Source organism: Phalaenopsis equestris, unplaced genomic scaffold, assembly GCF_001263595.1.
Source record: "Phalaenopsis equestris unplaced genomic scaffold, ASM126359v1 Scaffold000623, whole genome shotgun sequence".
NCBI lineage: Eukaryota > Viridiplantae > Streptophyta > Magnoliopsida > Asparagales > Orchidaceae > Phalaenopsis > Phalaenopsis equestris.
The window spans coordinates 292,215-320,105 of NW_018165063.1; the positions used below are offsets into that span (position 1 = coordinate 292,215).

The 27,891-nt window shown below is 33.3% G+C and overlaps 1 protein-coding gene across 4 annotated transcripts; it reads right to left on the reverse strand.

Annotated features, from left to right (window-relative positions):
* Nucleotides 1–916: 916 nt before the first annotated feature.
* LOC110029991 lies at nt 917–27,891 on the reverse strand. 4 transcript variants are annotated; one of them, XM_020732514.1, is made up of 11 exons: nt 26,996–27,891; nt 14,876–14,975; nt 14,533–14,744; nt 13,604–14,451; nt 13,190–13,298; nt 12,111–12,236; nt 8,905–8,960; nt 8,755–8,800; nt 8,594–8,663; nt 8,432–8,508; nt 1,237–1,570 (listed from the first exon to the last, which is right to left on the reverse strand). In XM_020732514.1, the coding sequence occupies exons 1-9, from the start codon at nt 27,523–27,525 to the stop codon at nt 8,636–8,638; spliced, it is 2,055 nt and encodes a 684-aa protein (XP_020588173.1). In that variant the 5' UTR covers nt 27,526–27,891; the 3' UTR covers nt 1,237–1,570; nt 8,432–8,508; nt 8,594–8,635. The 4 variants fall into 4 exon arrangements, with proteins under 4 accessions (XP_020588176.1, XP_020588173.1, XP_020588175.1 ...); XM_020732517.1 differs by lacking the exons at nt 8,432–8,508; nt 8,594–8,663; nt 8,755–8,800; nt 8,905–8,960 and having other exon boundaries at nt 917–1,254; nt 1,494–1,570; XM_020732516.1 differs by lacking the exons at nt 8,432–8,508; nt 8,594–8,663; nt 8,755–8,800; nt 8,905–8,960 and having other exon boundaries at nt 1,237–1,392; nt 1,494–1,570.

A 27,891-nucleotide genomic window follows, 5' to 3' on the forward strand; every position in this document is an offset into this window, starting at 1 on the left:
TTTTATTTATAACAATGATACATATGTATTAATATTTTATTATTTATAGTAAAATATATGATACATTGAATAATTAATTTTTTATTTTGAAGCAAAGTTAAATGAAAACGCCACCATTGCGGTTTGTTTATGCTCCTTATCAATTTTTTTATTTTGAAGCTCCTTCCTCATATGCTAATAAATTTGGTGCTCATTTCTATATTTTGGCAATAAAATTTTTCTTTTTTTTTATGATCGTTTATTTAGCATAAAATGTTGGCAAATTTCATCTACACATAACCGTCATTTGAAAAATTAATATTTAAAGGAGTCGACAAATTAAATAATGATTATATGAGGCAGATATTTGTGAATTAAACAGCCCCTAAAATTTCAGATACAATGTGGAAATAATAATATGTTTAATTAATATATTATTATTGTTAGATTGTCATTTTGCGTAAATTCGTAATACCTTTTACTTATCAATTTTCAATTATTTGGTAGGGAATTAAATTAACAGTGACCTAGAAACTTTCAGTAGCTCCCTCGTATGGGTGCAATTGAGTTGAATTTGAGCGAACTCAGTGTTTGTTCGTGTTCGACTCTTTTCATTTTTTTTTTTTTTTTTTTTTTTTTGGTTTGAAATTGGTATATATGGTTTAAAATTAGCTCAAATAATTTAGAATTAATAAAAATTAATATATATTTTCAATACATCATACAAAATTAATAGAAAAATAATAATGTCATTTAATTTATTAGCATATAATTAATTATGCTCCTTATCAGAAATCTGCTGTTTAATTCAATTATTAAGAAGTTAAACTTAATGGCTAGATTTAATGTACTTATAAAAGACTATTACAGAAGTAATAAAGGATGATTACATTCAAATAATAAAGATCAAATAACAACTTAAGTGGGGTTGGAAGATAATCATTCACACATTTTTGCACAGTGATAATCAATAAAGATAATCATGTAATAATGATGAAACAATATTCATTACCAGTGGTGATTCGTCCATATCTCAAACATAAATTTCTTCACATCTCTATGTTCTCACTAATTTTAACTCAGAAACCTCTGCTCCCCTACACGTGAAAAATAATTGCATATTTATGAACTTCTGAAATAATACTTTTATAATTTTAACCAAAATCTCCTTGCTGCATTAAAACTATACGAAGCAGAAGCTCGCAACTAAAGAAAATTAAGCTCTCAACCACAAGATGTTTTGTTACACACGGCAAGCCACCACTCGAAATAGAACTGCATTGGAATAAAAGATAGAAATACTGGAGGTTCAGCACAAATATAAACAAATATAAGCAGGCACTCTGCTACTTATTTTGTCAACAAACACACAGCAAAACCAAGAAACAAAATAACATTTCACTGCACTGGAACCTGAGGCGGAAGAACGCAGAAAGAATTAAAAGCACGAAAAAACATTACTTGCATTGTGATGGTCAATAGAACAACGATAAGAATCGTCAAAATAAACCCACCCTAAGTCGAACTCTACGTCGAACCGCCCAACCACAACACTGCATCGTTCTGCGGCTCGTCAGCAGGCGTTGTTAACCTGCATGGTGCAAAATCAGAATGGGAGATCGTTATTACAGAAAATAATATCCATCCTCCAACATTAAAGCAGTTAAGCTGTGCTTCTTTAAGGCATGTTGCTAGCATACCGAAGTTTTTATCATTAGACTGAATTTCTGAGAATAGATATATGGAGCAAAACAGAGCATATCTATGAAAGCCAGTGAGGAAAATCTGAATGTTTAGACATTGGAAGCAGAGGATGTGAGCACTGAGATGAGTATAATTGACATTCTGGTTTTATAATTCCATCTTATGTTGTTTTATTTCCATCGTTTTATTTTACGTCCTTGTTTTAGCATATAACATGCCTCTCTAATGATGATGTGAGGAGCCTCATTGAAAAAAAGTATGTTCTCTAATATGTATGAAGGTTCAATTCAATTCACTGTTGGATTTTGGTTCATTGTTTCATCATTTCAAGTGAAAATTTACGAGCTCAATATCAATTATTAGTTCTAAATTTTAAGATAAAAAGTTAGAAGATGAAAAATACAATGAAACATTGTCATATATTTAGAAGTGGCACCTAAAAGACAAATAAAATTATTTTTACGAGTAAACTTCAAGATTTCAAGATTTAGAATGTTCATAAAGAAGCTAATTTTATGTGGGATAAGTAACAAACACTATTAAAAAAGTGGAGAAGATGTATTAGGGGAATCAAAAGGAAAAAAGTTTCATAAATAAAAATAGTAGGTTGAGTAATGTGGAAGAAAAAAAAAACATAAGAAATTTTGTTATAAAAATTGGTTTAATTAAAAAAGCTTAGAGAACTAGGAGAAATATAAGATGGTTTGTAAGAGTGTCATAGAACAATTTATCATGTTAAGAATTCTGCTTTTATTGATCTTTATAAGAGATTAGATACTAAAGATAGTGCAAGATATATGTAAAAATTAGTCAAATAAAAAAAAGTAAAGATTTAATTCAAGTAAATTGTATTAAAATGAATATCAAAAAGTGATTTTCTCAAAAAGTAATTTTCTTAGAGAATTTATTCAGCATAAATGGGTGAAATATTTTACTAATATTTCTAATGAAGTTTTTGAAAATACAATCTACTTAGTGATCTTAATATCATTAAAAATAATATATTTTCTTTTATTTTTACCGCCACATTAGTAAAAAAGAAGTTAATGAGGCTTTAAAGAACACTAAGAATTAAAAATCAATAAGACTAAAAAGATGCCCAAGGAGATTTAGGTACCACAATAGAAATGTGAAAATATTTAGGAAATTTAGGGGTTTCTTGGCTTAGTAAACTTTTTAATATTATTTTAAAAACTAAAAAAATGCCTAAGGAGAGGAGGAAGAGTATTATGGTCTAAGTAGCACTGACATTTTTAAAAATGTGTCGGACACATCGAACACCGATATGCCCCAACGTTTTTCTGATACGCCCCGACAATTCTTCAACACTACACATATCTCGAACACGTCTGGGACACTCAAATCCGCATAACACGTGAGTTTAACACAATTTTGAGAAGATTGGACAAGATAATGAAAAAATCAAAACTATATGTATAGCCTTAATTATACCTCATAGTTGAAATTGCCTCATCTCTCATCCTGTCGAAGCTCCTTCTAACATTTATTAAAATTAAGCATCGAATATGCATCTAATGCTTGTCAAAGCTTAGCATTAGTAATTACCTTTTTGTAATCATAGAATTTTTTAAATTTTAGTGCATAAATTGGATGGATCCTTTTGGAACATATTATATCTAATTTTAAAAATTAATTTTCATAAGCATGACGTTTTAAAATATAAATATAAATTTTATTCTTAAATGTGTTATGATATTTTTAATAAAGAATAATAGAAAATAGATATTTAATATTAATAATTAATTAAATATAAAAAACGAGTTTATGACGTTTCATATTCTATTTTTTTTTCAAATATATCGTGTCGTCATATCGCATTGTGTCGTGTCTCCGTATCTGTGTCTGTGCTTTATAGATTTTGGTCCCCGGTTTTAAGAATAAAGGAGATGCGCGAGAGTGTGCAAATTATAGAGAAATTAAATTAATGTGTTATGCATTAAAATTATGGGAGAGAATAATTGAATATAGGTTAAAAGGTTATAAAAGATTTCTCATAATCAGTTTGGATTTGTCGAAAAAGTCTACTATGGAAGCCATATATTTATTGAGGTTTGATGGAAAAGTACAGATAGATTAGAGAGGATCTACATAATATTTTTATTGATTTAGAAAAGGGTTACGAGTTCTTTGGAGAGTTCTAAAAAAGGAAGGCATTGATATGACTTATATTCAAGTCATTAAAGATATGTATAATTGAGTTGTTACTCCTGTTCAAAGAGACGGGGGATTGACCAAGTATTTTCCTATATAGTAGGATTAGGTCATGGATCGATTTTAAGGCCATATCTTTTTTATTTTAGTTTTGGAGGCTCTTACTGGACACTTACGGGAGGATGTACTATGGTGTATGCCTTCGTTTGAGTAGATCTAAAATTAATAATATATAAATCAAGGATCGATTTTAAGCCCATATCTTTTTTACTTTAGTTTTGGATGCTCTTACTGGACACTTACGGAAGGATACTTTGGTGTATGTTTTTTGCTAATGATATTCTTCTTGTGGATAAGACGAGAGAAAGAGTTCACGAAAAACTTAAATCATGAATGTCTACATTAGAGTCTAAAGTCATTTGTTTGAGTAGATCTAAAATTGATACATAAAATAAAATTTTAATAGTAGATTAATAGCAGAGTTGTAACAAGGCGTATGTATGATTGTGTGTGTGCGTGCGTGTGTGTTGGTGTGTGTGCACCCGTGTGCATTATTGTATGCGTGTGTATGTATATGTACGTACATGTGTGTGTGGTGTGTGTGTTGGTGTGCGTGTGTATGTATATGTACGTACATGTGTGTGTGTGCGCGCGCGCGCGTGTACACACACTTGAGTTATGAAATGTCATTCAGATTTTTCCCAAATGAAACCCAATAAAGCTTACACCTCATTCTACCAATATGGGGCTTAAGCCTCACACATGTTGAGGCACCCTTTCCCTCACTATAATTGAGGTGTACACAATTCTAGTAAAAATTATTTTTTACAAATCTTAAATAAATGATTATATCAATCAACCTTCATGCCCCCCAATGCAACTCTCGATAGCACTCACGCATCATCTCAACCACCAACACTCTGCATTCCCTATCGTCGCAGCTGTCGCTACTCCTCTGCACCCACCCCACATTCCTTGACTTTAAAGATTCTAAACTTTACAGCTAGTTATGTTTACTCAAGTGATGGACTAATATGAGTGCCAAAGAGATGCATATATGTTGAACACTTGAAACATATTTTAGTTATTATTTAATTACGTTTTAGTATTTTACTTTAATATCTTATTTTATCTTTTATAGTTTGATATTTATGTAACATTTTCTATCACAAAATTTGGTATTAAGATGTTAACAGTTCATTTTTTTGGGCATTTCATTACTTTGTTAGTGACGTGGGAGCTAGACTTTTTTATATTTCAGCTCGTCTTCGTTTATGTGTTTTAATTTGTTATTTGTCTCTATATTTTAGGATGACATACTTATAATTAAGAAAGTGTAGCCTTTATAAAAAGGGGTTATTTTGTGTGGACTGAGAACGAGAAGTTTTAGAATTGTGTTTATTTTTCTTCGAAGGTTTTGAACCATCCAAACCTTGCCCTGCAACTGTATTCTGAATTGGTGCCCAAATGATTTTAGCCATTATCTTGTTGTTCATGTTATTCATTATTTTTCCCAGTTATTTTCATTGTTCTTGCTGCAATTAGTGATTACCCCAATTTGATCGGGTATAATTTTGGTATTACAGCTCTGGGGCTCTTGCATAGAAAACTTTCTTGACTTGATTGAGATCATAGTTAGGGTCCTCCTAAGATTTGTTGGTGGATCGGGTGAAGATTTCGTGAGCCCAGTTCGTACAAAATTGGTTCTTAATTCTCACCTCCACATCACTACACTGCTCTCTATAAAATCTACCATCAATCGTAGGTTGAACTGAGACTTCTTGATCCGATCATGAAGCAATCTAGTCTTATCCTTGTTGTCCTGTGGATTTCTGCCTAGACTTTTTATTTTCTGGATTTCAGATCAGTTTGCAATCTTGTTGTTCTGTATGCAAGAAATAAAAAATCAGTGTCTTCCGGTTTTGTGTGTAGGAATTCCATATCAATAGATTTTGGTCCCAATTTTCCATCTTTTTGATCTTCCCTACGGTGTTTCCTATAACCTACCTTCGATCCAATCATGAAGCGGTCCAGTCTTATCCTTTGTTGTCCTATGGATTTCTGCCAAAACTTTTTATTTCCTGGATTTTAGATCTGTTTGGAATCTTGCGGTTCTGCCTGCAAGAAATCCAAAGGTTCTGTGTGCAGGAATTCCATATCAATAGATTTTGGTCCCAATTTTCCATCTTTTTGATCTTCCCTACAGTGTTTCCTACAACCTACCTTTGATTGCAGATCACCTGAGAACTCATCTCCTTCCTCTCCTTTACAACCTTCCACCGAAATAGCAGGAAAGGAAAATCAGGATGCTGCTGGAAGAAACAATGTGCGTCTAGCTCAAGAATTAGACATAGAAGACTTCCACCGAGAAACTCATCGTTTACAAGAAAATTGGCGGTTCCTGAACAACGTGATCCAGGAGAATGTCAAAATGAATCCAAAAATGTGGTGATAGGCAAGGAACAAGAGAACCATTCCACCGAAAAAATTGGACGAATCAAGAAATAAAACTTCTTGAGAAACGAAATGAAAATCTATTTCATAGAGAAGCCTCAACTTTCAATGGGTTTGAAGAGTCAATGTTGGAAACAATGTCAATGCCATTGTACATGTATGATGATGACAAATTTTCAGCTTCTATTGTGAAAATGCTCAGGAGGGCGACCAATTTTCGGAGTGACAAATTTTGAACAAGCAGTAGATAGAAAAACTGATAGTGAAAATTCTCATGATGGGAGGGATTTGCATAGTGATCAAACTAGTTGAAATGTTGATTTTGATTCTCTCAGTCATCAGCATCAGACTAACATTCAAGATCATAAGGATCAGACATCATTGCTTCAACAGCAACCAAGCTTGAAAACTAGTCATTGCATTCTGACCCTGATATGAGACAAGTTGAATGTCTTAAAGCAGAAATTGCATCTATTAGTCATCGTTCTCTAGAAATTGATGTCAAGTGGATTGAGATACCTTAACATTAGAGCTAGAAATGACTTGATCGAGTTTCAACAGTGACAATGTTATAAGATGCTTGGATCACCGAACTTGACCAACCTTGGGATTAGCGATTCCATCACTTCAATGCTTCCAGTTGGTTGCTTATTATGAATTAGATTCCGAGTCGACTCAATATGAGGGAACCTTGCAACCTCCAGGAGAATAATGCGAGCTTTACTTCAGTGTTTTATTTCCGTTTCTGTCTTGATTTTTTTTGTTTTAGTTAGTTATTTGTCTCTATGTTTTAGGATGATATACTTGTAATTCAGAGAGTCGGGTCTTTATAAATAGGAGTTATTTGGTGTGGGCTGAGAACAAAAGGATTTTTAGACATGTGTTTATTTTCTTTCGGGAGGCTTCGGTCCATCCAAAACCCAGGTGATGTTTAGCCATCATCTTGTTCTCATGTTATTCACTATTTTTCAAGTTTTTCCACAGTTCATGTTGAAATCAGTAACGACACCACCCAACCCAAGCATGTGCGTGGACGTAAAAGCATGCACACACAAAAGTATTATATCTATATTATAGGATTTTGATTTAGGGTTGGTACACTTGGAAACCAAAATCAAATCCATATTATAGGTTGGTTTTAAAATGTGCGGAAGAAGTTCACCCAGTCTAGGTTTTGATTCATGTTATCATATATGTTCTATGGATTCCTCATTATAACTTGGGTTAGAGCTTTTTATTTAGCGAATAAGGAATGCTTGAGGACTGTTTGTTATTCTAAGATATTTTGGAGTTTTTACTTTCAATACTTTGGTAGTCAGAGGAAATTTCTCATATTTTGGGCCTGATTCTCTTACCTTCATACATTGTCATAATTATTAGTCGGAATGATGAAGGGGTAAGATGAAAATTGTATATTCTTAGTGACCTTTAGCCCCTGCTCGGCATGCACAACTAAATTGTTCGAGTATTCTTGTTTAGAATCTTCTTCTATAAAGTTTGGTTTCTGAGCAATGGTTCTATTATGAGATTTGTCTCAAGTCTTACGTCAAACAGCATACTTCTTTGTCTGCACGTGTTTGGACATTCAATTATATTTGTGTTTTGTTGAGCCACCCCTTTTCTTAAATGCATTTTCTTATAGTTTCAGTGGGTTATTGCAACCGACTCTTTCACTATTTTTATTTCAATACAACAATGCTATGCTATCTGTACTCGCAAAAGAAAAAAAAAAGTATTGATACAACAACAGCAGCATTCTAATTTATGAAAAGCTGGGAATGCCCGTTGTGGTCAAGCAGGCATGAAATCCATTAAACCAGCTATCCTAAGTGAATAACATGCACGATATGTAAGCAAGTGCCGTCACAACCCACGCTCAAAAGGTTGAGCCACAACTTTGTGCAACCCCTTTTTTGGTTCCTAGGACACTAGGATGTACCTATATATCATACTATTTCAAGTTCCAGTAAAACCGCATCATGCCCTGATAACTCACTTATAAGGGGTAACTAAAAAAAATTCATTCCTTTCAACTATAACAAAAGAAACGGTAAGTTTGGAAAGGCTAAAAATGAAACAAAATACTCAGAAAAAGGCATTAAACAAAGACAACAGTTCTTACCTAGCATTCCATCATGATATAAACACCCCAAAGTGCTTCAGATCCAAACTGAAGATCACAGAGGGTCTCCGATGGAACTAAAAACACAAAGGTACACATTGTAGATGAAAAGGAATAGTCATTCGGAGTTTAAAAAAATACATTCTAAACCAGACGGTTAACCTTAAGCTGCTTATTCAAATATAAGAAAATCTTATATGTACTTCACTGGCCAAAATTCATCTCTGAGTACCTGGAAGTATTAAATGTAAATTAAATGAATAAACGATGCTCTGTTCAGAAGGCTAAAGCATGAAGTATAGATTGGAAATATCTGCACTCACCTACGAGGCTTGTTTTGACGTTGACCAAATTCATCGTTTACAACCTCTTAAAAAATTATATTGATGTCAATACTTATATTAAAAATAAAATGGCGAACAATAATATAAAACTGAAATAATGATAATAATAAAATTGTTACAGTATATTACCACTTTTCTGAGGAGGTTTCAACATGTTAGCAGGTTTAGCTCCACTACTTTCTTTGCTGGATTAAAAAGCAACGAAGATACATCGTTAAATAAGGACTGCAAGGCAATAGAATGGACATATTTTACAAGATAAATTGTTAAATAAGGACTGCAAAAAGTTTAAAGGGATAACTTTTGTGTTTTTAACATTTCCCTTCATAAATGCATAGGTGACGTTGCATATATCAACCCATTGAAACTCTCATTAAAGAGAGATCCATGGGGTAGGTAAGCCTTATTTTTTATATATTAAATATCCTTAATATTCTATTTGACAACTGTCAAGTAGGTAATAGTTTCATGTCATCTAAGAATATATTTTTTATTATATTAAGTGTTAAAAAGAAGTTTTTTGTATTTTAAATAAAGAATCAAGTTCAAATATCATGGATAATGAAAAAATTTTGTTTCATTTGAACCCCCAGCTTTACCCCTTCAATAATCCCTGCCAAAATTAAATCTTTTCCCTTCCATAATTCATGCTTCCAAACTTAAAAAGATTCAAGTCAATTTCCATTCATAAACCATCCTTAAAACACTGAAAGATATCAATATTACTAGTTTTCCTGAGTTTTTTTTGTTTGTAGTTTTACGATGTTACTGTTGCTATTTACTATCTTCAAGCACATATTTTCCGTCTTTACTGTCGCAGATTTTCTTGTTACATTTGAACTTCTCCTTTGATTTATATTGTGCTGGAGTTCTCCAGCGTCTAACAAGCTTTTAGATACTCTAATAACAACCTACAATAACCCATTCATTTCTGGAAAGAATCCCGCTCGACAATACTTACGAAACCAATCATTTTTCTTCTAAATTTCCTCCCTCCAAGTCTTCCATAACAAATTCATGTAATGTTAACAAATTAGAAGACAATTTTTCCAATTTTAACGAATAGTCATTCCTAAAATAGGATTCAATTCCTGTCTTATTTTCAATTTCCATTTTTCATTTTTTTACGCAATCACATGATCAAATCTTTTGTTTTCACTTCGAGTTGCTGCTTATCCAAAATAATAGTACTAAACCTTTTCAAAATTTACAAAATATGGCAAGCTAATCAATCCTACCATACCTTCCTAAAAGTGCGTACCAAAACCCACAGACCACCCAAAAAATTATGACCCACGCCTAAAAATCAAACTATTCATAATTAAATAAATGCTTTTCACATATGTCAATTTTCATTAGTTAACATTCTATATTAGCAATCAATAATCATTATTAGTTCTCGCTTATTTTGTGTATGTAGTGTTATCTCACAAATAGGCTGCCCCTCACATACGTGTAATTGGGCATGTCAAGACAAGTCCAAACCATATTGAGCCATATCTGCCACACATGCTTTGGAAAAGAAAATTTGAAAATGCCAAGCATGTGCTAGGGGGGTCGGTAGACCTGTCCATATCCACTGTCTATCTAACACAAACGCAGTAGATATTAGAAAGTGTATGTGATTCCTAGCCTAACTTGGATCCAAACTGAGCTGTGACCTATGCAAAGGACAGATGAATAAGAAAAGAAAATTAAAGAAATAAATAAAAGCGTGACAAATTAGCCTGATCTTCTTGGCTCTACTTTCATCATCTCTTTTATTGTCAAGCATTCCTATATTTTGCTTCAAAACTTCCAAATGTTGAGAGATTTCATTTGAATAGTTGTTTGGGCTTTTCAAATATCTAAATTGAGAATCATTATGCACAATATGATGCTTATTTTATTTAACCACTGTTCTCTTCCTATGATATGGTGATTCTAATGACCTATTTTACCTCTGGAAGGATCACTTTTATCTGATGTTTCTCGAGGTCCGTGAACATGGATTTCAATTCAATAACAACATGTCTTCCTCTAGCATCATCCAATACTCTACAGTTTTCTGCACTCCAAGAGAGCCAATGATTGGTCATCATGAATTAATGTTTGTCCATCATGTTGTATTTATGCATTAAATGTTTTATGTTTTAATGTCTACTTGTGTAAATTGTCAGCTGCAATAGCAATATTTATCAATTTAAGGTATATTCAAAGAAAATTTTGATGTTCTTATTGCAAGGATCATAAATTCTATAAACAAATCCAAGGGCCAAGCAATAGAAATTTTATTTCTTAATGAATGTTGATGTTTTATTAGCATTCCCAATGAGGGGGCTGAGGTTGCTTTGTAGTGATAGATTATTTGGAATGAGAAGACTTTAGAAGATGCTAATAAAGGTGTAAAAGCAATGATCTAAGGTGCCTTTGAGTGGCTTTAAGAGAAATCTCAAGTGGACAGCCAAGCATGAGCGAGGCCCAGACCTGAAATTCCTAGCACCAGATATATTGAGAATATTGGATGTTACCCAAATATCAGAATGAATAAGTGGCTAGAAAAGTATAACTTGATCATTCTTTTAATGGGTATATAAAATAGTACAAATAAAACAAAAATAATTACATAAAAATAACCTTTAGCTATCAACTGTTCGATATTTACAGATCTCCAATTGATGCCAAGAGAGCAATCAACAGACCCGTTCTTTCCTTTTTTTTATATATGAATCCATAAAAGAGGACTTTCCATATAAGCAATGAGCCAATGGTATCTAATTTTCCTCATCTAGACTTTATTGATCCAATGGCACTTCAACAATTTTAATTCATAAAAAGTTCAGCATAAAAAAATATTCACATACAAGTTTAAAATTTTTGTAAAATTAGAATGGAAATGACAACTATCTTCTTAAACAAAAGGCCACGCTGTCACATATAAAGAACAATCTCATCACCACATAAATATTTACAAATCAAATTTTATTGAAGAGAAGCAGCATGCATAAGAACATTTTGGTCATCCAACAAACCTCACAATGGGAATTCATTAAACTGCAAGCTATTTTTTGTAAAATTAAGCATTACTTATCCTATAAATAGAGCAAAATATCCACATCTTAAGAAAGATGGCCGAATCAACCTTAATTATTTTAGTACAAAATTAACAACTTTCCCGTCGATAGTATAAACAGCTCTTTGTAACTAAGTTGCAGAGCAATTAAATTGCAAATTCATCATGAAAGGGTATCAAAAGGTTCCGGTAAACAAAATTTCTACCGAGAGATTGAACTGTGGAAGCAAATAGAATGAAAGCAACACCAAATGAAAAAGGAACACCATTAAGCACTACTTACATGGAAGAAGAGACAGAAGTAGAGGCCTGTCCTGATGGTCGAGCATAATAAGTACCATCAAGAGCTATGTAGGGTGAACAATAATTTGTTCCAAGAGTACCAGCTGCACCTGCTAAAACTGGAACCCTGACATTTTCAAGAAAACAGATCTGGAAGTCAACATTTCTGAGGCAAAATGGATAAATAAAAAATAATTGCATAGCCATGACAATGCTATGAATATATATTCTACCTAATCTTATTTATGCATATGTATATAAGGTGCAGTCTATGAAGCACGGACATGGGGACACAAACACGACACAGCACAATACGAAGACACAAGAAAATTGAAAAAAATAGAACACGACACGGCACGTCATGAACATGCTTTTATATTTAATTAATTAGTAATATAAAATATATATGCATTCATTATTCTTTACTAAAAACATCACAGCACAAATTATACAAGAATAAAATTTAACTTAATATATTTAATTTACATTATAAAACCACGGGCTTATAAAAATAAATTTTTAAAATTAAATATAATGTTTCAAAAAAAAATTATCCAACTTATAATTCAACTTATCTACTAAAATATAAAAAATCCTATAACAAAGAGGAAATTACTAATAGTCGTTTTTTTATGAATTTTGATGCACCTTCGATGCTCGATAGTATATTTTATAATTTTCTAATACTCATGTCCCATTTTCTCGAAATCGTATTAAACTCACACCTGATGTGTTGTTGCTATGTGACACGGATGTGTTCTGGCCTGAAAGAAATTCACATATATTTTATGGTGTTGGGACGTGTCGGACAAGTATCAGTGTCTGCTACGTGTCCGACAAGAGTACGGCACATTTTTAGAAGTGTTACTGCTACATAGGGTGCAAGGTTATGTGAAGAAGGGAGGGCGAGGTTGAATCAAAGGAAGACCAATTTTTCCTTAGTCATCGCTTTGTACAAAAGGCTAGCAGATATACAAGTTTCAACTGCATAATGCTTAAGCATGAGGACACATGGATAAAAGTTACAAATAACTTATGCTGAGATACATATTATATGTAAAAAGAGTGTGGCTTACATACCAAGTCATTTCAGAATTCCCGAAGCCAGGTTGGGCCACATATCCCGGCAAAGCCATGCCAACAGCTGGAACCCGAATACCTCCAGGATGCTGGCCTCCAAATTGCATTACTGCAAGAAAAGAGTGTTTAGTCAAAATTAAACATAACAGTAATTACTTCAAAAATAAGCACAAACAGAATAATATCAAAAAGACAAACACGTCTTATTAAAAAAGAAAAACATGATTAAAAAATTGGAAGGTTTCATTGTTAATGGAAACAGTAAAAAAAATGTCAGCATCCATAAATACCAAAATTATTCTATAAAAACCCAAATGAACTCCACTGAAAGGAGAGTGGAATGAACAATGATCAACAAAAACGAATCTGTCAATGGAGAATGATTAAAAATAAAATTAAAAATAAAAATACAACCTGGCAAAAGGGCAGGGGTGCCTGCAAAGTTTGGGTCACCATGTGGAAGACCAACAGTCCCTGTTGGTCCAATAACCTGAGCACCACCATAGAAAAAGGAGCCCCTTCCAGCTCCGTGGTTAACATTTTTTCCTTTTCCAACCAAAGTAGAGTTTGATTTACTATGGTCAGCAGATGATTCTGCCTCCTCTCCTTCAGAAGAAATACTAACAGAAGCCTGATGTGAAGATATAACCTGGTTTGCAATAACAAGATGCTGACCCACCAGCTGGGTGGAAATTCTTTGTGAAGTTTGACCTTGACTTTGAACAGGTTTCTGATGAACAATTGAAGGTTGATTTTGCGATGGTATCCTGGCAACTTGGTTAAAAGAGGTTAGGTGATTGGGTATTGAAGGAGTTGAATTTCTCCCTTGGACTTTGTATGGTGGGGACTTATTCGCATTTGACAATGATATTGAAGACCCAGAAGCCTGCGCCTGAGCATGAACCAGAGCTTTTCCAGAAACCTGGTGAACTGAATCATCCAGATGTAGTCTATCAAAGCCAACAGAATCTATAATAGGTTTCCCTCTGAACAATGAGGCAGGCTGTGCCGAGAGTAAATTTTCCATCTGTACCGTAGATGAAAGAGGCTTGTTGTTGCTTTCCGTTTGCAAATCACGTTTCTGAATTGCAGAAATGTCCTGATTGGAAGAGCCAGAAGGATAAAAGGGAGGTGAGGCAGAGCTTAAACTAGAGGCAAAAGCTTGCTTTCTAGGAGCAACTGGCTCAGGCGGCGCATCCGAAATTTGTGGGAATTTTTTTGCAGTAGAATTATTTGAAGTCTGCTCCTGAGTTTTTCTGTGCCTGAAAAATAATGCAAGGAATGCATGTTGCACTAACAATAATAGAAAAAAGAACAAAGGAAAAAATGGTAAAATAGCTTACTGCCTGGGTGAATTTGAGGAAATCTCTCTGCTATTTGATAGCGGTTCATAGCGTATTGGTCCCCTCCCCCTAACAGATTTCAAAGTACGGTTTTGGTTCCTATTGTCATCATGATAGGCTCGTGGTGTACTACCCCTACCATAACCACGACCTGCACCCCTTCCTCTCCCAGTACCGCGACCTCGAAAACGGCCTCTGCGCATCCTCCTTTCCTGGAAATTAAAAACTCATCAAATTTAAGTGGATTTGAAATCCACAAGCTAACTTAAATAAAAGAAGATATTCACTATCCTTTACGCATAAATAAAATAAAATTAACAGCATAAAAATAATTGTGATTTACCTCATAGCGCCAATCCTGCAAGTTCATCTCTTCAAACCTATCATGAACCCAGGCTTGGTCATCCTTAGACTCCCATAACCTTCGACCACCAGGCATTCGTCTATTGATGAATTGAAAATTTAAAAGAGTAAAAAAAATCTGAAGCTCAAACTTTCTAGCAAAATAACATCACATTTAGTAAAATTAAATTATACCACTTCACAATTAATCAAAGAAAAAAAATAGAAAATCTCTTCATATTTAACTTGGCTAAACATATTTCAAGGAATCAATATAAACGAAACTCCAAGGTGTAGCAATTCTGCAGGTATCAGAATTCCCCCGAAACCAAATGTCCAAATATAGCATGCATCAAATGTTCTACTTATTTTGAACCAAGCTTCATCAGTACTAATCCACAGGAATAAATTTCAAGTGAAGCTTTAATTTTTCAATTGAATGATTCCTAAGAGATTGTTTCACTTTCTGTTTTTGTTTTTTAGTTTGTTTTTTTTTTAAATAAAACAAAAACATGTTCGGCAACACATTAATTTTCTGTCTGTAACCATAAAAAACAAAAATAGAAAAATAAAATAATTCCTTCCACCTCCACCTCCACCTCCACCTCCACCTCCACCTCCACCTCCACCCCCACCTTCCTCTGCCACTGCTCCAGCAAATTCCTCGCCGGAGATGACTACTCTCGCTCCAGTGACTGTGACCTCCTCAACCACGCCGCCTTTGTCGGTGTCCCCCCATCCACCCTCATATGAATCTCCAACCACGCTTTCCTCCACCACTGCTCCGAAGAATTCCTCAACTCCATCCAGTGCTTCTTTCCTCACAACTTTGACGACAGCAAGCTCGAACGTCGAGATTCTCTGTTACCTCCATTCACCAAATAGGAATTCACCGGAAGCAGATGGTGGCAGAGGAGTCTAAGCTTCTCAGCAGGGAAATTGAACTGCGATGACATAATCCGCGGTGTTGAGGGAGATGACGTGGGCAAGCATCGGCATCAGCATCAGCATCGCTAGCAAAGAAGGAAATGACGTCATTGACATTGAAGGCATCGACATTGCATCACCTGGGCGTCGAAGAAAGCACCGGGGCCCGGGTTGGGGTTGGGATCAGGATCGAGATAATGGGTGTTGTTTTAAAAAGACAATATAACAAGCTTTTCCTGTTTTGTGCTTTTCAAAAAAAGGCACTGTTGTTTGAAAACAAAATAAAAAAAAGGATAAAAAACACCGAACAAACATGCTTTTTTTATATTTCTGTTGAAAAAACAAAAAATAAAAATAAAAAGTGATCCCAAACAACTCCTAATTTTTTTTAAAAGATTCATGTAATCAAATGAAAATCTCAAAAAAGAAATATGGAGCTCTATAGGATATAAATTGAGCTGACAAATATGTAGCCAGCAGTAAGCAATATGATTTAACATACTAGTATTCAATTACCATCATTTTCAAAGAAAACATATCAAATTAATATCAAGTGAAAGTAAGCAAAAAGTCTATCAGACATGTGCAGTAATAAGGTTTTCATATAGTAGAACACAAAATATCTATAGATTACATGACAACAAAGTAAACATATAAAATCTTCATTTTAAAATTTCATTTATTTATTACTTATTATTTTTTTCGAATTATATTAACATTCCTAATTCCTAAAGTAACATCCAGCTCAACTAATACAAACCTCAATGATAAAAGAATATACTGAATGGCACGGATATTAAACTTTACCAGAGTAGGAAATAACTTCTAATCAGGTATTAGTCATTTAACCTGTGAAATGTTCAATAACAATTCATTGACATGGATCAAACAAATGCAACTCCAACAAGAAAGAAATTTAAGAAGCGGCTTCACTCAATGAAGAGCAATATAGACCCTTTATAGCGTTGATAGATGTACTAAGCATGCATAGTCCAATAACCTAGAACATAAAATAAATAAAAAAAATAAATAATAAAAAATAGTTTGAATTTCATCGTACTCTTCATTCTTGATGAGAAGGCACCTTAGCCAATATTTTGAAGATCCTCGTCATTTATATAATTCCAACACTATTAAATTCTTGCTAAATCCAAAAAATCATGTTACTCATGCGGCTCAGCATTAATTTGATTATGCAAACCTTATGTGGTGACATCAAATGGTTTGCAATTATTTGCTTGCAAGTTAATCATTTTAAAGCAACCACATAATTAATTAGTTTATTTGACTAAGCAACTTAATAGGAATGCTCACTTGAAGGAGAAATCAACCGTTTAAAACATGAAAATTGAAGTGAAAAATCAAAGCTCCAAGATGATAGAAAGGTTTAAAGTGAGGAAATACAAACTGAGGTATTTTGTTTTCAGGGTAGATTGAGACAATCCTTAAAATAAAAATAAAAACTCAAAAATTTTAAAAAATTCGTAAATATGACAAATCATCAACATATTTTCTTAGTTCATCCATACAAATAAAGGCTAAATCATTAATGTCGCTTTCATGTAATTATTAAATAGTATATAATATTCTAGATGTAATTTATATGACTACATTAAGAAGAAAATGAAGGGAAAAAAATCCTCCATATATAAAGAAAACCATATACAAACTGTGAAATCCTATACTACGCAAGATAAATAAATTGTTGATATAAAATTTTAAAAAAAACCTCCCTACAAACTAGCAGTTGCTCACCCACCTACTCGTCCTCCCACTCTCGCACAATCGCTCATCCACACTCTAATTCACATTAGATCATCCTCATGATCGAATAAGACCTCAAATTCTAGACCTATATACTCCCTTCTCTTGCTGTCACAATTGGGACAAAGAACAAATGACCAAAAACTGCAGTCAAAACCTAAGTGAATGTGTTTGCCATAAAACCAAACAAAGATATATTTGGGGTTTAGGCATTCTATAATATAAGATAAAGTAATATTATATAATACTAAAAAGTAATAAACTTTCATTAATTAACATGCCACCTCAGCCACCTTGGAATAAAGAATGGAGGCATACATCTCTGATGGGAAAAAAAAAACTCAAGCCTCATTAATAATAATGACAATTAACTTTAAGTTATTTTTTTTAGTGACTTAGTTCGAGGCGTGCTCCTTGGACAATTTTTTTAATCTATAGTTGATAGTAGCTTAAAGTGAGTTGTACTTGGATTTCAATATATTTTACTGAGTTTATTTTTAGTAAGAGGCTGTCTGGTGAGAAGTATGAGGAGTGAAGAGTAAAAAAAAATTAAATTAAATTTTGAAATTTCAAGTGTTGGGTTAAAGGAAAAAAAAATTCAAATTAACTTGCTGACGAATTTGAAACACCCAGCCACGAATTTGAAACTCACCCCATGCTTCATTTTCGTGCATTTGGAATTTTCCCAAACGTTACATTGAATATGTTTTTCTTCAAACACCGAAATTTTAAAAAAACTCACCTGATTAAGGGGAATTTCAAATCCAGTGTGATAAGAAACTCTACAACCCTCACTATTGCCACTATTGAGCGCACTGCACCGACGATGCTCGTCTCCACCACAAGAATCTTCTCATCTTCATTTTCCTTGGTCCAAGGATTTAGTTGTGGAATTGTACATTGGCAAGGATTTTTTTATTTTTGTTTTTTTGCCCGCATTGAATTCTGAATCCAGCCAACACGCTCCCATGTCCACTATTGTGGGGTATTCTTCTACTCACTTTCTACCTTATCAGCACGAAATAGGAGTGCTACAGTTTGTTCCAGCCAAAAAGAAAAATTCTTTCGAGCAACCGAGTTCAAGAAAAATAATTGCCTATTTTGACAAAAGGCCAAAGTCATAGATAGGAATTGATAGGAGGAGAAGATGAGAACAATTTTGACATCAATGTACTTAACAGTTTGGATTCAAATTTAGTCAAGCGAAGTTCAAAATTAACATTATCGTTAATCAAAAAACTCTTCAAGTAATTTAAAATATTGCATTAGCTTTACACTGCATTTAAAATACTCCTGAAATCAAAATATTTACAACTAAACGTCCCCTAAGAAATCATAGATAAACTCAAGTTGAACTAATAGAATTTTTCATAAATTATTTGGAAATTGGAAAATTAATCTTAAATTTATGGGAAATTCTTTTGGATTAATTTTTCATTTATTTGTATTGATTCATATCTTCCAATAAAATTGCTAGAAAATTAAATAGCTTATTTCAAACTCAGAAAAATAATCTATAATTTAAGAGATTTTAATTAGACTGATTTCTTGTTTATTTTTTTTACTTCACATTTTTCAATGTACAAAAATTATTATCATATTATTGTTCAAGTATGCTTAATTCACTCATTATCATGACGTGGATCACATGTTTAATAATAAATTTAACTGAACCCAAGATGTCCATTATATATGTAACTTTTCTCTAAAAGGCTTTACAAATTAATTATATCCTTAGTTCATTAATTAAAGATAATAAGCTATTTTGAAAATCACTATCATTTAAAACTAAGGGTTTAAAGTTTCAAAAAATTTAATTGATTCAAAGTGTTTTGCATATTTTATTGAATTTGCATTCTATCATTAATTAAGATTTCATCAAATATTATTTATATGTTTGTCTTATATTTAATGAATTTGCCATGAGTTTTGATTATATTAGATTCATTGAACTATTTACATGTAATTTCATATATGATACCACATACTTTATATTTATTAAATTCTATTAAAAATAAAAATTACATTTATTTACATTCCCTATGATCAGCTGACAAAACCAATATAAGAAAATGTAATTCACGTTGGGTTGAGCCCAACATGATCACATCGAGGTCCTTGCATTGCTTAATATGTTACATAGTAGCTAGTTTACTAGACCACTGAGGAAATTTTGAAGTTGTATACCCAAAAGGCAGACTTGCCCAAAACGAGACTAAGGAGACAAGCTCATCAACCGAGTTCAAGAAAGACTTGAAATGTTGGGTTTAAGACTAACGCAACTGCCAAGTCTAAAAACCCAACAAAAATCCAAGTATCTACCCACTAACATAAGTAAAATCACATTTTGAGTAAGGATGAGAATGTCCACCAATCTCAGGACAAAACTAATCCAAAACCACCAGTAGACTGACTGGGTTGAATCAACCCAGATAGCTATGACTGAAAAAGCTACTCAACCCACACTTGAAAAAGACCCGATAACTCCACACAACCAACTCCTAATCAAATCCAAGTCTTTCCAAAAGGCACTTATCCCTAACTTTTATATTAAAAGGCATTTATCATACGTATAAGTGATCATGCAGTTTTTCTTATAATACTCAAACCCCAGATACATATCTATAAATCAAGGAATTTAGGGAGAGTATAAAAAAAATCAACCTAAATAGTGAATCCAAATAATTCTATTGTAACATCGTTTTGAAGTTTTCAAGAAAAGAAACAAATATTGCATTCAATTATTCTCTCCTTGAGAAGCCTAATAGTGACAAGATCCTTGCTCTCACAATCTCAAGATTTTGTATGTCAGATTAAAACTATATATCATTCTCTTGAGTTATCTTGTGATTGAGGTGTAATTGTAAGGTGCTATCCTTCTAGTCATCTCCAAAGTTGAAGAGAACATTAACATAGAAATTTGCCATTGCATTTAGTAGGGTAGACACATTGTGTTTGTACTAGATCAAAGAATAAATACTATGGAATTCTACGCCACTAAGGGAAGAAAGAAGCTGGTATTTCGGCAACAATATTGGGGAGTAAAATTCTAAGTAGATGGAGTTCCTAGGTGTTGATGAACGCAAATGCTAGCTTGAATCATGTAAATATTCTTGTCTCATTCTCTAAAGTTTAAATGTATTCCTCTGCAATTTATTGTAGATCTATTTGATTGTTTGGGCTGATAAGTTTAATCAATGAAATTTTCATCCCTATAGTTGTGCATTTGTGAATTGTTATTTCACTCACTGGTGCATAAATTAAAACTACTCTCACATTAGAAAAATACTTATTCAAAGATAATTTGCATTTAAATATTTAGATTTACACTCGTGTTGGATGCTAATAGAATGCTATGATTAGCTAGTGTAGTTGAACATTGTATATCTATTGAACTCAGAAGTAAACACTTACTCAAATACTTAAACATACACATTAGTGGAAGTCATCATTTTAATAGCATTTTTCTAGCTTAACATCAATTTTCAAGTAACTTTTGCTCAATTTTCAGAAATTTGTTGCACTGATTGAATTATTTATATCAATGTAAGAAAACCTTTTTTTTTTTTTTTTGGCCAATTTACAAACAGCTTTTCTTAGAGTAATTCGAACAGTTAAAGCAGCATATGATGTAATAAGAGAGATTTGGAAGTCATGGGCCCATGCCTAAAGTGCTGGATCTGGCAGCCCAAGCACCGTTCCAAGCACTCAAGCGCCTAAGCAAGACAAATAATTAAGCTTAGCACATAGTTTCCTGACTTGATGTGCACGAGATCACAACTAACACCCAAATGCCCAACCTAGCACCAGCCAAAACTTACAAAATTTAGAAGAATTTCGAAAACAAATTATTATAATATTACTAGAATAAAAATTAGGATTTGGAGGAGGATCTAGAAAGCAGCCACCAAAAGAAACTAGGGTAAAAGAGAATGTTCACAATGGTGAAGAGCAAGAGTTTGTACAATTTAAATTTTTTTCTCTCTATTATATGTTTTCGCTTTAATTATGTATTGCTTTGAGTTTTCTATTTCTAAATTAAACTAGATCGCCTTTTAGGGGTTAAATGCAATGGAGATTGGTAATATTGAATTTTTGTTATCGGTTGTTGTGTGCTTTTAACTTGTGTTGCATAGTTTCAACTTGCACTTTACTTACAGATGATTGACCAGCCACTAGCCGCCGATTGCATGGTTTGGAGAAATGTTCAAAATCAAGATGAAAAAAAAAAACTCATCATGAATAAACTATCTCGACCAATCAAAGGATAAAAACATCTGCAATGAAATTGTGTAATCTCTTATATAGTTGTGCAAAGTTGTAGAAAATTTTCAGCATTGAATCTACCTCAAAGATCAAGTTGCATTGATAAATTAGTTACTCAGGTTTTTTAATGAATGATAAGTTACACCTTTAGATCTTATGACAACAATTTTGTGATAGTTGATTGAATTGGTTCCGAAGCATTCATCAACAAAAGTCCCAGTGAAATCTAAACTCAAAAATTTCATCCTTGTTCATACAACCATAGTTTGTTCCAATCATGTAATTAGATCTAATTTTGTTTGTTGTGCTTAGACCTTCTATTTTGCATCAACCTTATGTTAGTACTGTAGGATCTCGAAATGTTTGAGTGTGATACCTTACTAATTTAAAAAAAAGAAAAGATAAGCCAAAAAAACAGGGATGTGTAGAGAAAGTAAGAAGATTTAAATCCTTACGAATCCGCTACAATTGGCGTCATGGGGCAAAGGTGGAACTAGAAATTAAAAAAAGGTGACGAAATGAAAAGTTAAGGAGTGGCAAGTATTTAATTTTATGACTTTCATATCCTTTAAAAAAAAAACTATTACAAATATTCTTATTAAGATAAAAATAGTTAATAATAAATTATTATTATGTATTTTAAGTCTAAGGGACAAATTGTCGGTGTATTATATGATATTAAAAATTTTACTAGAAATCTAGGGGTTGCAAGGGTCCCCCCTGCCATCCCATGGTTCCAACTTTGTCAAGAGATCATAATGACAGAACAAGAAAAAAAAAATAGAAAAGATTGGAACCTTATCTCTTACTAAGATCCGCTATTTAGAGGTTAAGACATGGGATCTCAAGCACTACAAGAAAATATACAAAGTACAAAATAAATTAAAATAATACTAACATATACAAAAGGCATATTGCCTTGAGATGATATTTGAAATGAACTGCCAATTTACTTGAGAAGTTCAGTGATTTGGGTGTGAGGATTAATTTAATGAAAATATCAATCTGTAAAGGGCTAAGAGTTGAGTGAAGTACCACTGAACACATGCTAATTAAAGTCAACAAACTTATCTTTCAAGTAAATTTTGTAATCTTTGACATTGATGATGACTCAAAATACCAATTATTTTAAGTTGACTTGACTACCGACAGAGAGCAAACACACATTCAGAAAACAAACTAAATCTTAGAAGGCAGGAAAAATAAGTGAATTTCAAGGTCTATGAAGAAATGAATAAGCAACACAAGAAATTTTTCACTGCATTATTGCAAAAAACATCATTTGCCTTGACCTGCGGTTAGGAGAGAACCCAACAAAGCAACCTAAAGGCTGAAGAATTAATCTTGTGATCAGCACAACCACGAAGAGTAAAAAAAAAAAATTAAAGCAAAAAGAGAGCTGCCAGTGCATTACTATGGAAAAAGCTACCATACGCCTCAACCTCCAGGAAAAAACAATATAAGCAACCAAAGCCAGAGCTACTGTGGATGATAAGGGCGTCAGAGTTGAAGCACCAAAAGATTAATAATTTACATGATATGAAGTTGAATGTAACAAAAACAATGTCAGGTTAACAACTATAAATCAACATTCATTGCGACCCAACTCGACACTTTTTAGACCAATAAATTGTTAACTCATTGATTCAGTAATTCACTTTAATTATGAATTATTATGTCTTTATTGAACAGAAAAAGGACAAAGCAGTGATGCTCAAGTATTTGCAGAGTAGTTAGCAACCCTTGTGCAGGGAAATTATCTATCCCTGACCCCTTCATTTTCTTATTTATCTTTCCCAGTGACTGCATTGGAAACAATGTAGACTCTAAGCGTGGAGAGTATTTCACTCCAATATGCTTGTTCTGCTAGTCTGGTTTCACAGCGGTTGGTGTTACATTGTAGCTTTGATTGTCAAGTTGTATGTGTTGTATTGTTTTCTATTCTTCTTAGTTTTTTCTATATTTTCTGATGGTTTCGCAATTGATTGCTATCTTTTGAACTTTATATTTTCTCTAGGAGGGTGTAGAGAGAGAGAAAGAGAAAGCATTTGTTCCCCATGGTTCTACCAAACTCATTGTTCAATTTTTGTAAAAAGTAGTTAAAATAATAGCCCATCGTATTCATTTGAAGATTTGCAAAAGTGACTTAAAGGGATGAGCGATGCCTAATTCAAAATTTTGAGGCATACAAAAAAAAAATTTAATCATATATGTATTAAGTGGTTGTAATCTTATAAAAACTAAATAGTATTCAGGTTATGTATTCCATCAATTTTTGTGACACATGATGACAACAAAAAGGGATATTATAGTATATTAATGCTTTGTTTAGTAAATTTTAAGAAGACCAGAGCATCATGATTTATATAAGAAATAATCATTTTTACATTTGTTGAAATTTTATTAAAACGGTATGCCTTTGTGTCTAATTATTTGCTTTTGCTTTGCTCAAGAAAAGAGTAAAAATCTAAGTATAAAGGTGTTTGAAAATTGTCATTTCAGCAGCAATTTCCTAGCTAGGTTTTAAAATTTTTCAAGTAATTTTCACTCAATTTAAGAAATTTGCTACTAATTAAACTATTTTTATTGTAAACCGATAATTTTGGTGAATTTCACATTCAAAATGCAAAAAAAGGTTCAATAGGGGCTGTCCGAGCAACATAAAACATGCAAAGTCAATTTAGAAGCTAAAGAGCTTAGACTGGGTCCTTCGACACAAAATCCAACGCCAAAACAAGCTAAAAAATCAAAATTTTGGCAGAGAGCTCAATGTCTAGGAGCTTTACGTGAAACCCGGACACCAGTTAACAATTTTCAAAAGTTTCATCTAGTGTAAGTGATCACAACAGATGCCCGAACCGGACATCGAGCACCTGACTTGGCAATAGCCTGATTTTGAGCAGTTTTGGGTGATGCAATTTGCCTCTAGAGAATGATGAAAAAAAAAAGTAACGTAATATTAATAGAACAAAATTCAGGTTTAAAGAGATAAAAAAAGCAACCGCCAGGAGGGACTTGGAGAGGAGAAAGACGACGATAGTGGACCAGAGCGAAACCAAGCACAACATATTTTTTCCTTCTCCCTTCATTATTTGTTTTTGTTTTTAAATAAGTATTTTTATGTGTTTTAAATTTCTACTATGAATAAAATCTCCTTGTAAAGATTGAATGTAAACAACAATTTATGCTGTTAACTTTTTATGAATGAAATCAGTTATTGTAAGCTCTTAACTTGTACTGTACAGTTTCAAACTGCACTTTATTTATGTGTGATTAACTAGCCACTGATTACATGATTTGGAAGCTTATTCAAGAAGACAAATGGAAAACAAACTAATATGATTAAGAGATTGTCAGATGTCATAAAAATCTGCCAGTATTGAATCCACCTCCGAAATGACTAGGTTGTATTGATAAATTGGTTACCCTAGTTTTTCAATAGAACAGTAGATATAGATCTAGAATTGATTGCAACAAATTTGTGATAGTCAACTAATTTGATTCGCAATAATTCAGCTGCAGAATTTGAAAAAAATTAATCCTTAGATTTTCATCCCTATTGATACAAGTAGTTTATTTCTGTCCTGTAGTTCTTCGATTTACTTTCATTCATTTTAGTTAGTCTTTTTATTTTCCATAAAATTTATATTAGCATGGTAATTCAATAAAGTTAAATCTCATCTAATATCGGTATTTACAACATAATCTCTAAAAGATGAAACAGTTCTAATGACTTTGTTACTCATTCAACAGCTTACTCTTGCATGTGTTTCATCGTATAAGTTAAACTTGTGTGGCATCATGTTTAGTGTTAATCCTATTAATTTTGAGTGCACATAAAACAAGAATAACAACTACAAGCCTTTATCCGACTAAGTAGGGTTGGCTACATAAATACTTTTTATCCATCGTGTCCTATTGAGTGCACATAATTTAATATATTTGAATGTAATAAATTTTATTATGGAAAATATTTGTATACTAATTCATTAGTTCACTTATGCATGATATATTTCCTACACTTGCACACTTAGTTTTTTTATTTAATTAATTGAATTTAATTAGTATATATCTAGCTTTTGTGTAAGGAATTTGATTGGACGATTTCAAAAGAAGTTTGAAGTGGCCAATTGCACATCCAACTCACATCAAACTCACCCCAATTTTTTTGTTTCCTCAAATATCAATTAAAAATTTATTGAGCTGCATCATTATCACATCCAACATCATTTTAAAAAATAAGAATATGATAATGTAATTATTGTAATATTAGGTTCCTTAAAAATATATACAACATTTTAAAATAAGATACCTTAAAGCTTCATAAATTAGATGAGCTAGGTACAGCTTAATAGATAAATGACCAAAAAATAGAATATGCATTGCTAAAATAAGTCACAAGAAAATAAAAGAAACACAATCTAAAAGTTTCCACGACTGCCTAATCGACATAGCAGAGTCATAAAATTATCCATGGCATCCTCTCAGAATTGCATCAAAAGCAACTCCTGGAAAATAAATGACACTCCACTAATTGTTTCACTCACAATGTATCCATGTGTTGGAAAATAAATGACACTCATCTAATTGTTTCACTCACGATGTATCCAAGTGTCAATCCAATGTCAATATATAGGAGTACTGATCAGCAAATACTATAAGTCTAAAATCATGAAAATTCAACTACTAAACATGATGAGGAGAAAACACGTACAGTCTTAGCAATACAAAAATAAAAGAGTAAAGTGTCAAAATGGTCCCCCATTGTTTACACGAGGTCATTTTAGTCTCGGAGTTTATAGAAGTGTCAAAATAATCCTCAAAATTCTTTAAATTTGAGCTGAAATAGTCTTCACGGTAGACTATTATGGCTCAATTTTAAAATAGTTGAGAACTATTTTGATACTCCTACAAACTCTAGGCTAAAACGGCTCATGTAAATAATCGGGCACTATTTTGGCACTTTAATCAAAAACAACAATATTGCATAACCAATCATCTTCATTTTTTCATGCAATTGGTCCACAACACATACAAATTATGCAACTAATGTATAAAAAAATCAGTAGCAACGTTAGTGGAGAGAAGAAAGCACCACCACTGTACCAGATACCAACAAAGACTGGATTGAACAACATCCCAGAAAAAGCATGGTAAAGAATACCTGTGCCGTCCCCTCCCGTTTTCTTCAAACCGATCATCATGCATGTAGAATGCGCCAGCAGTTGGCACCGCATAAGGTTCGTTCTCCTTCTTCTCCTGTTCCTCAGCCTGATTCTTTTCCCTATACCCACCCATCTCGCCGCCAGACCTCAGGCCGGACTCCTCGATCAGTACTGCTGGACCTTCGAACTCTCCTGCATCCCTGCTGTGCCCTCCCTTAAGAACATTCCTCTCCAAAATCCCGACCTCGTCTTCACCTTCCATGTCCTCTTCCTCCACCTCCTCTTCTAGCATTTCGTCCTCTTCCTGCTCCTCGTACTCCTCCTCGTCATACCCCGGCGCACCTCCTTCCCCTTCCAACTCATCATCTGATCGAATACCAAGCCTCTCATTTCTGACATGCTTACTTTCCTTCTCAACGCCAGACCCCTCTCCGTCCTCGTCGTCACTGGCTTCCCTCCGACGCATCATCGATGGACGAAGCACGTCCTCGGGATCGCTATCGTACTCCACATCCTCCCCATCCGCCATCGATACCCTTTAAAAAGCCCTAGAAGCAAAAGTGCACAACCTCGTCGGACGTAAAACGTCGCGGCCCGATCTAGGGTATTTCTCGGAATGAGAAGGCGAATCTCCAGATAGAAAAGAACGACCGAAGATAAAAGAGAGGGTGGGGAAGATGGATCTGCAATAGCAAAAGAGATAATCCGAGCTTTAACGAAGCCGATACAGCGCCGAAGTCTCAACGGCCGGAGTCTACTTTCCCGGTGACTTCCCCGCTGTTTATCGCCGAGCGGTTGGCAAGTGTGGCTTGTAGAAATGGAAAAATCTATTTACTATCTGCTAAGTTATAACGCCCACAAAATTGGCGCAAGCGATAGGAACCCGGACCTTAGA

Coding starts and splice junctions, on each gene's coding strand:
- LOC110029991 (XM_020732514.1), bottom strand. CDS start 27,525: ATGGCGGATGGGGAGGATGTGGAGTACGATAGCGATCCCGAGGACGTG. Junction 14,452..14,532: donor TCCTCAAATTCACCCAGGCA/GTAAGCTATTTT, acceptor ATTATTTTTCAG/GCACAGAAAAACTCAGGAGC. Junction 13,299..13,603: donor CACCCCTGCCCTTTTGCCAG/GTTGTATTTTTA, acceptor CTTTTCTTGCAG/TAATGCAATTTGGAGGCCAG.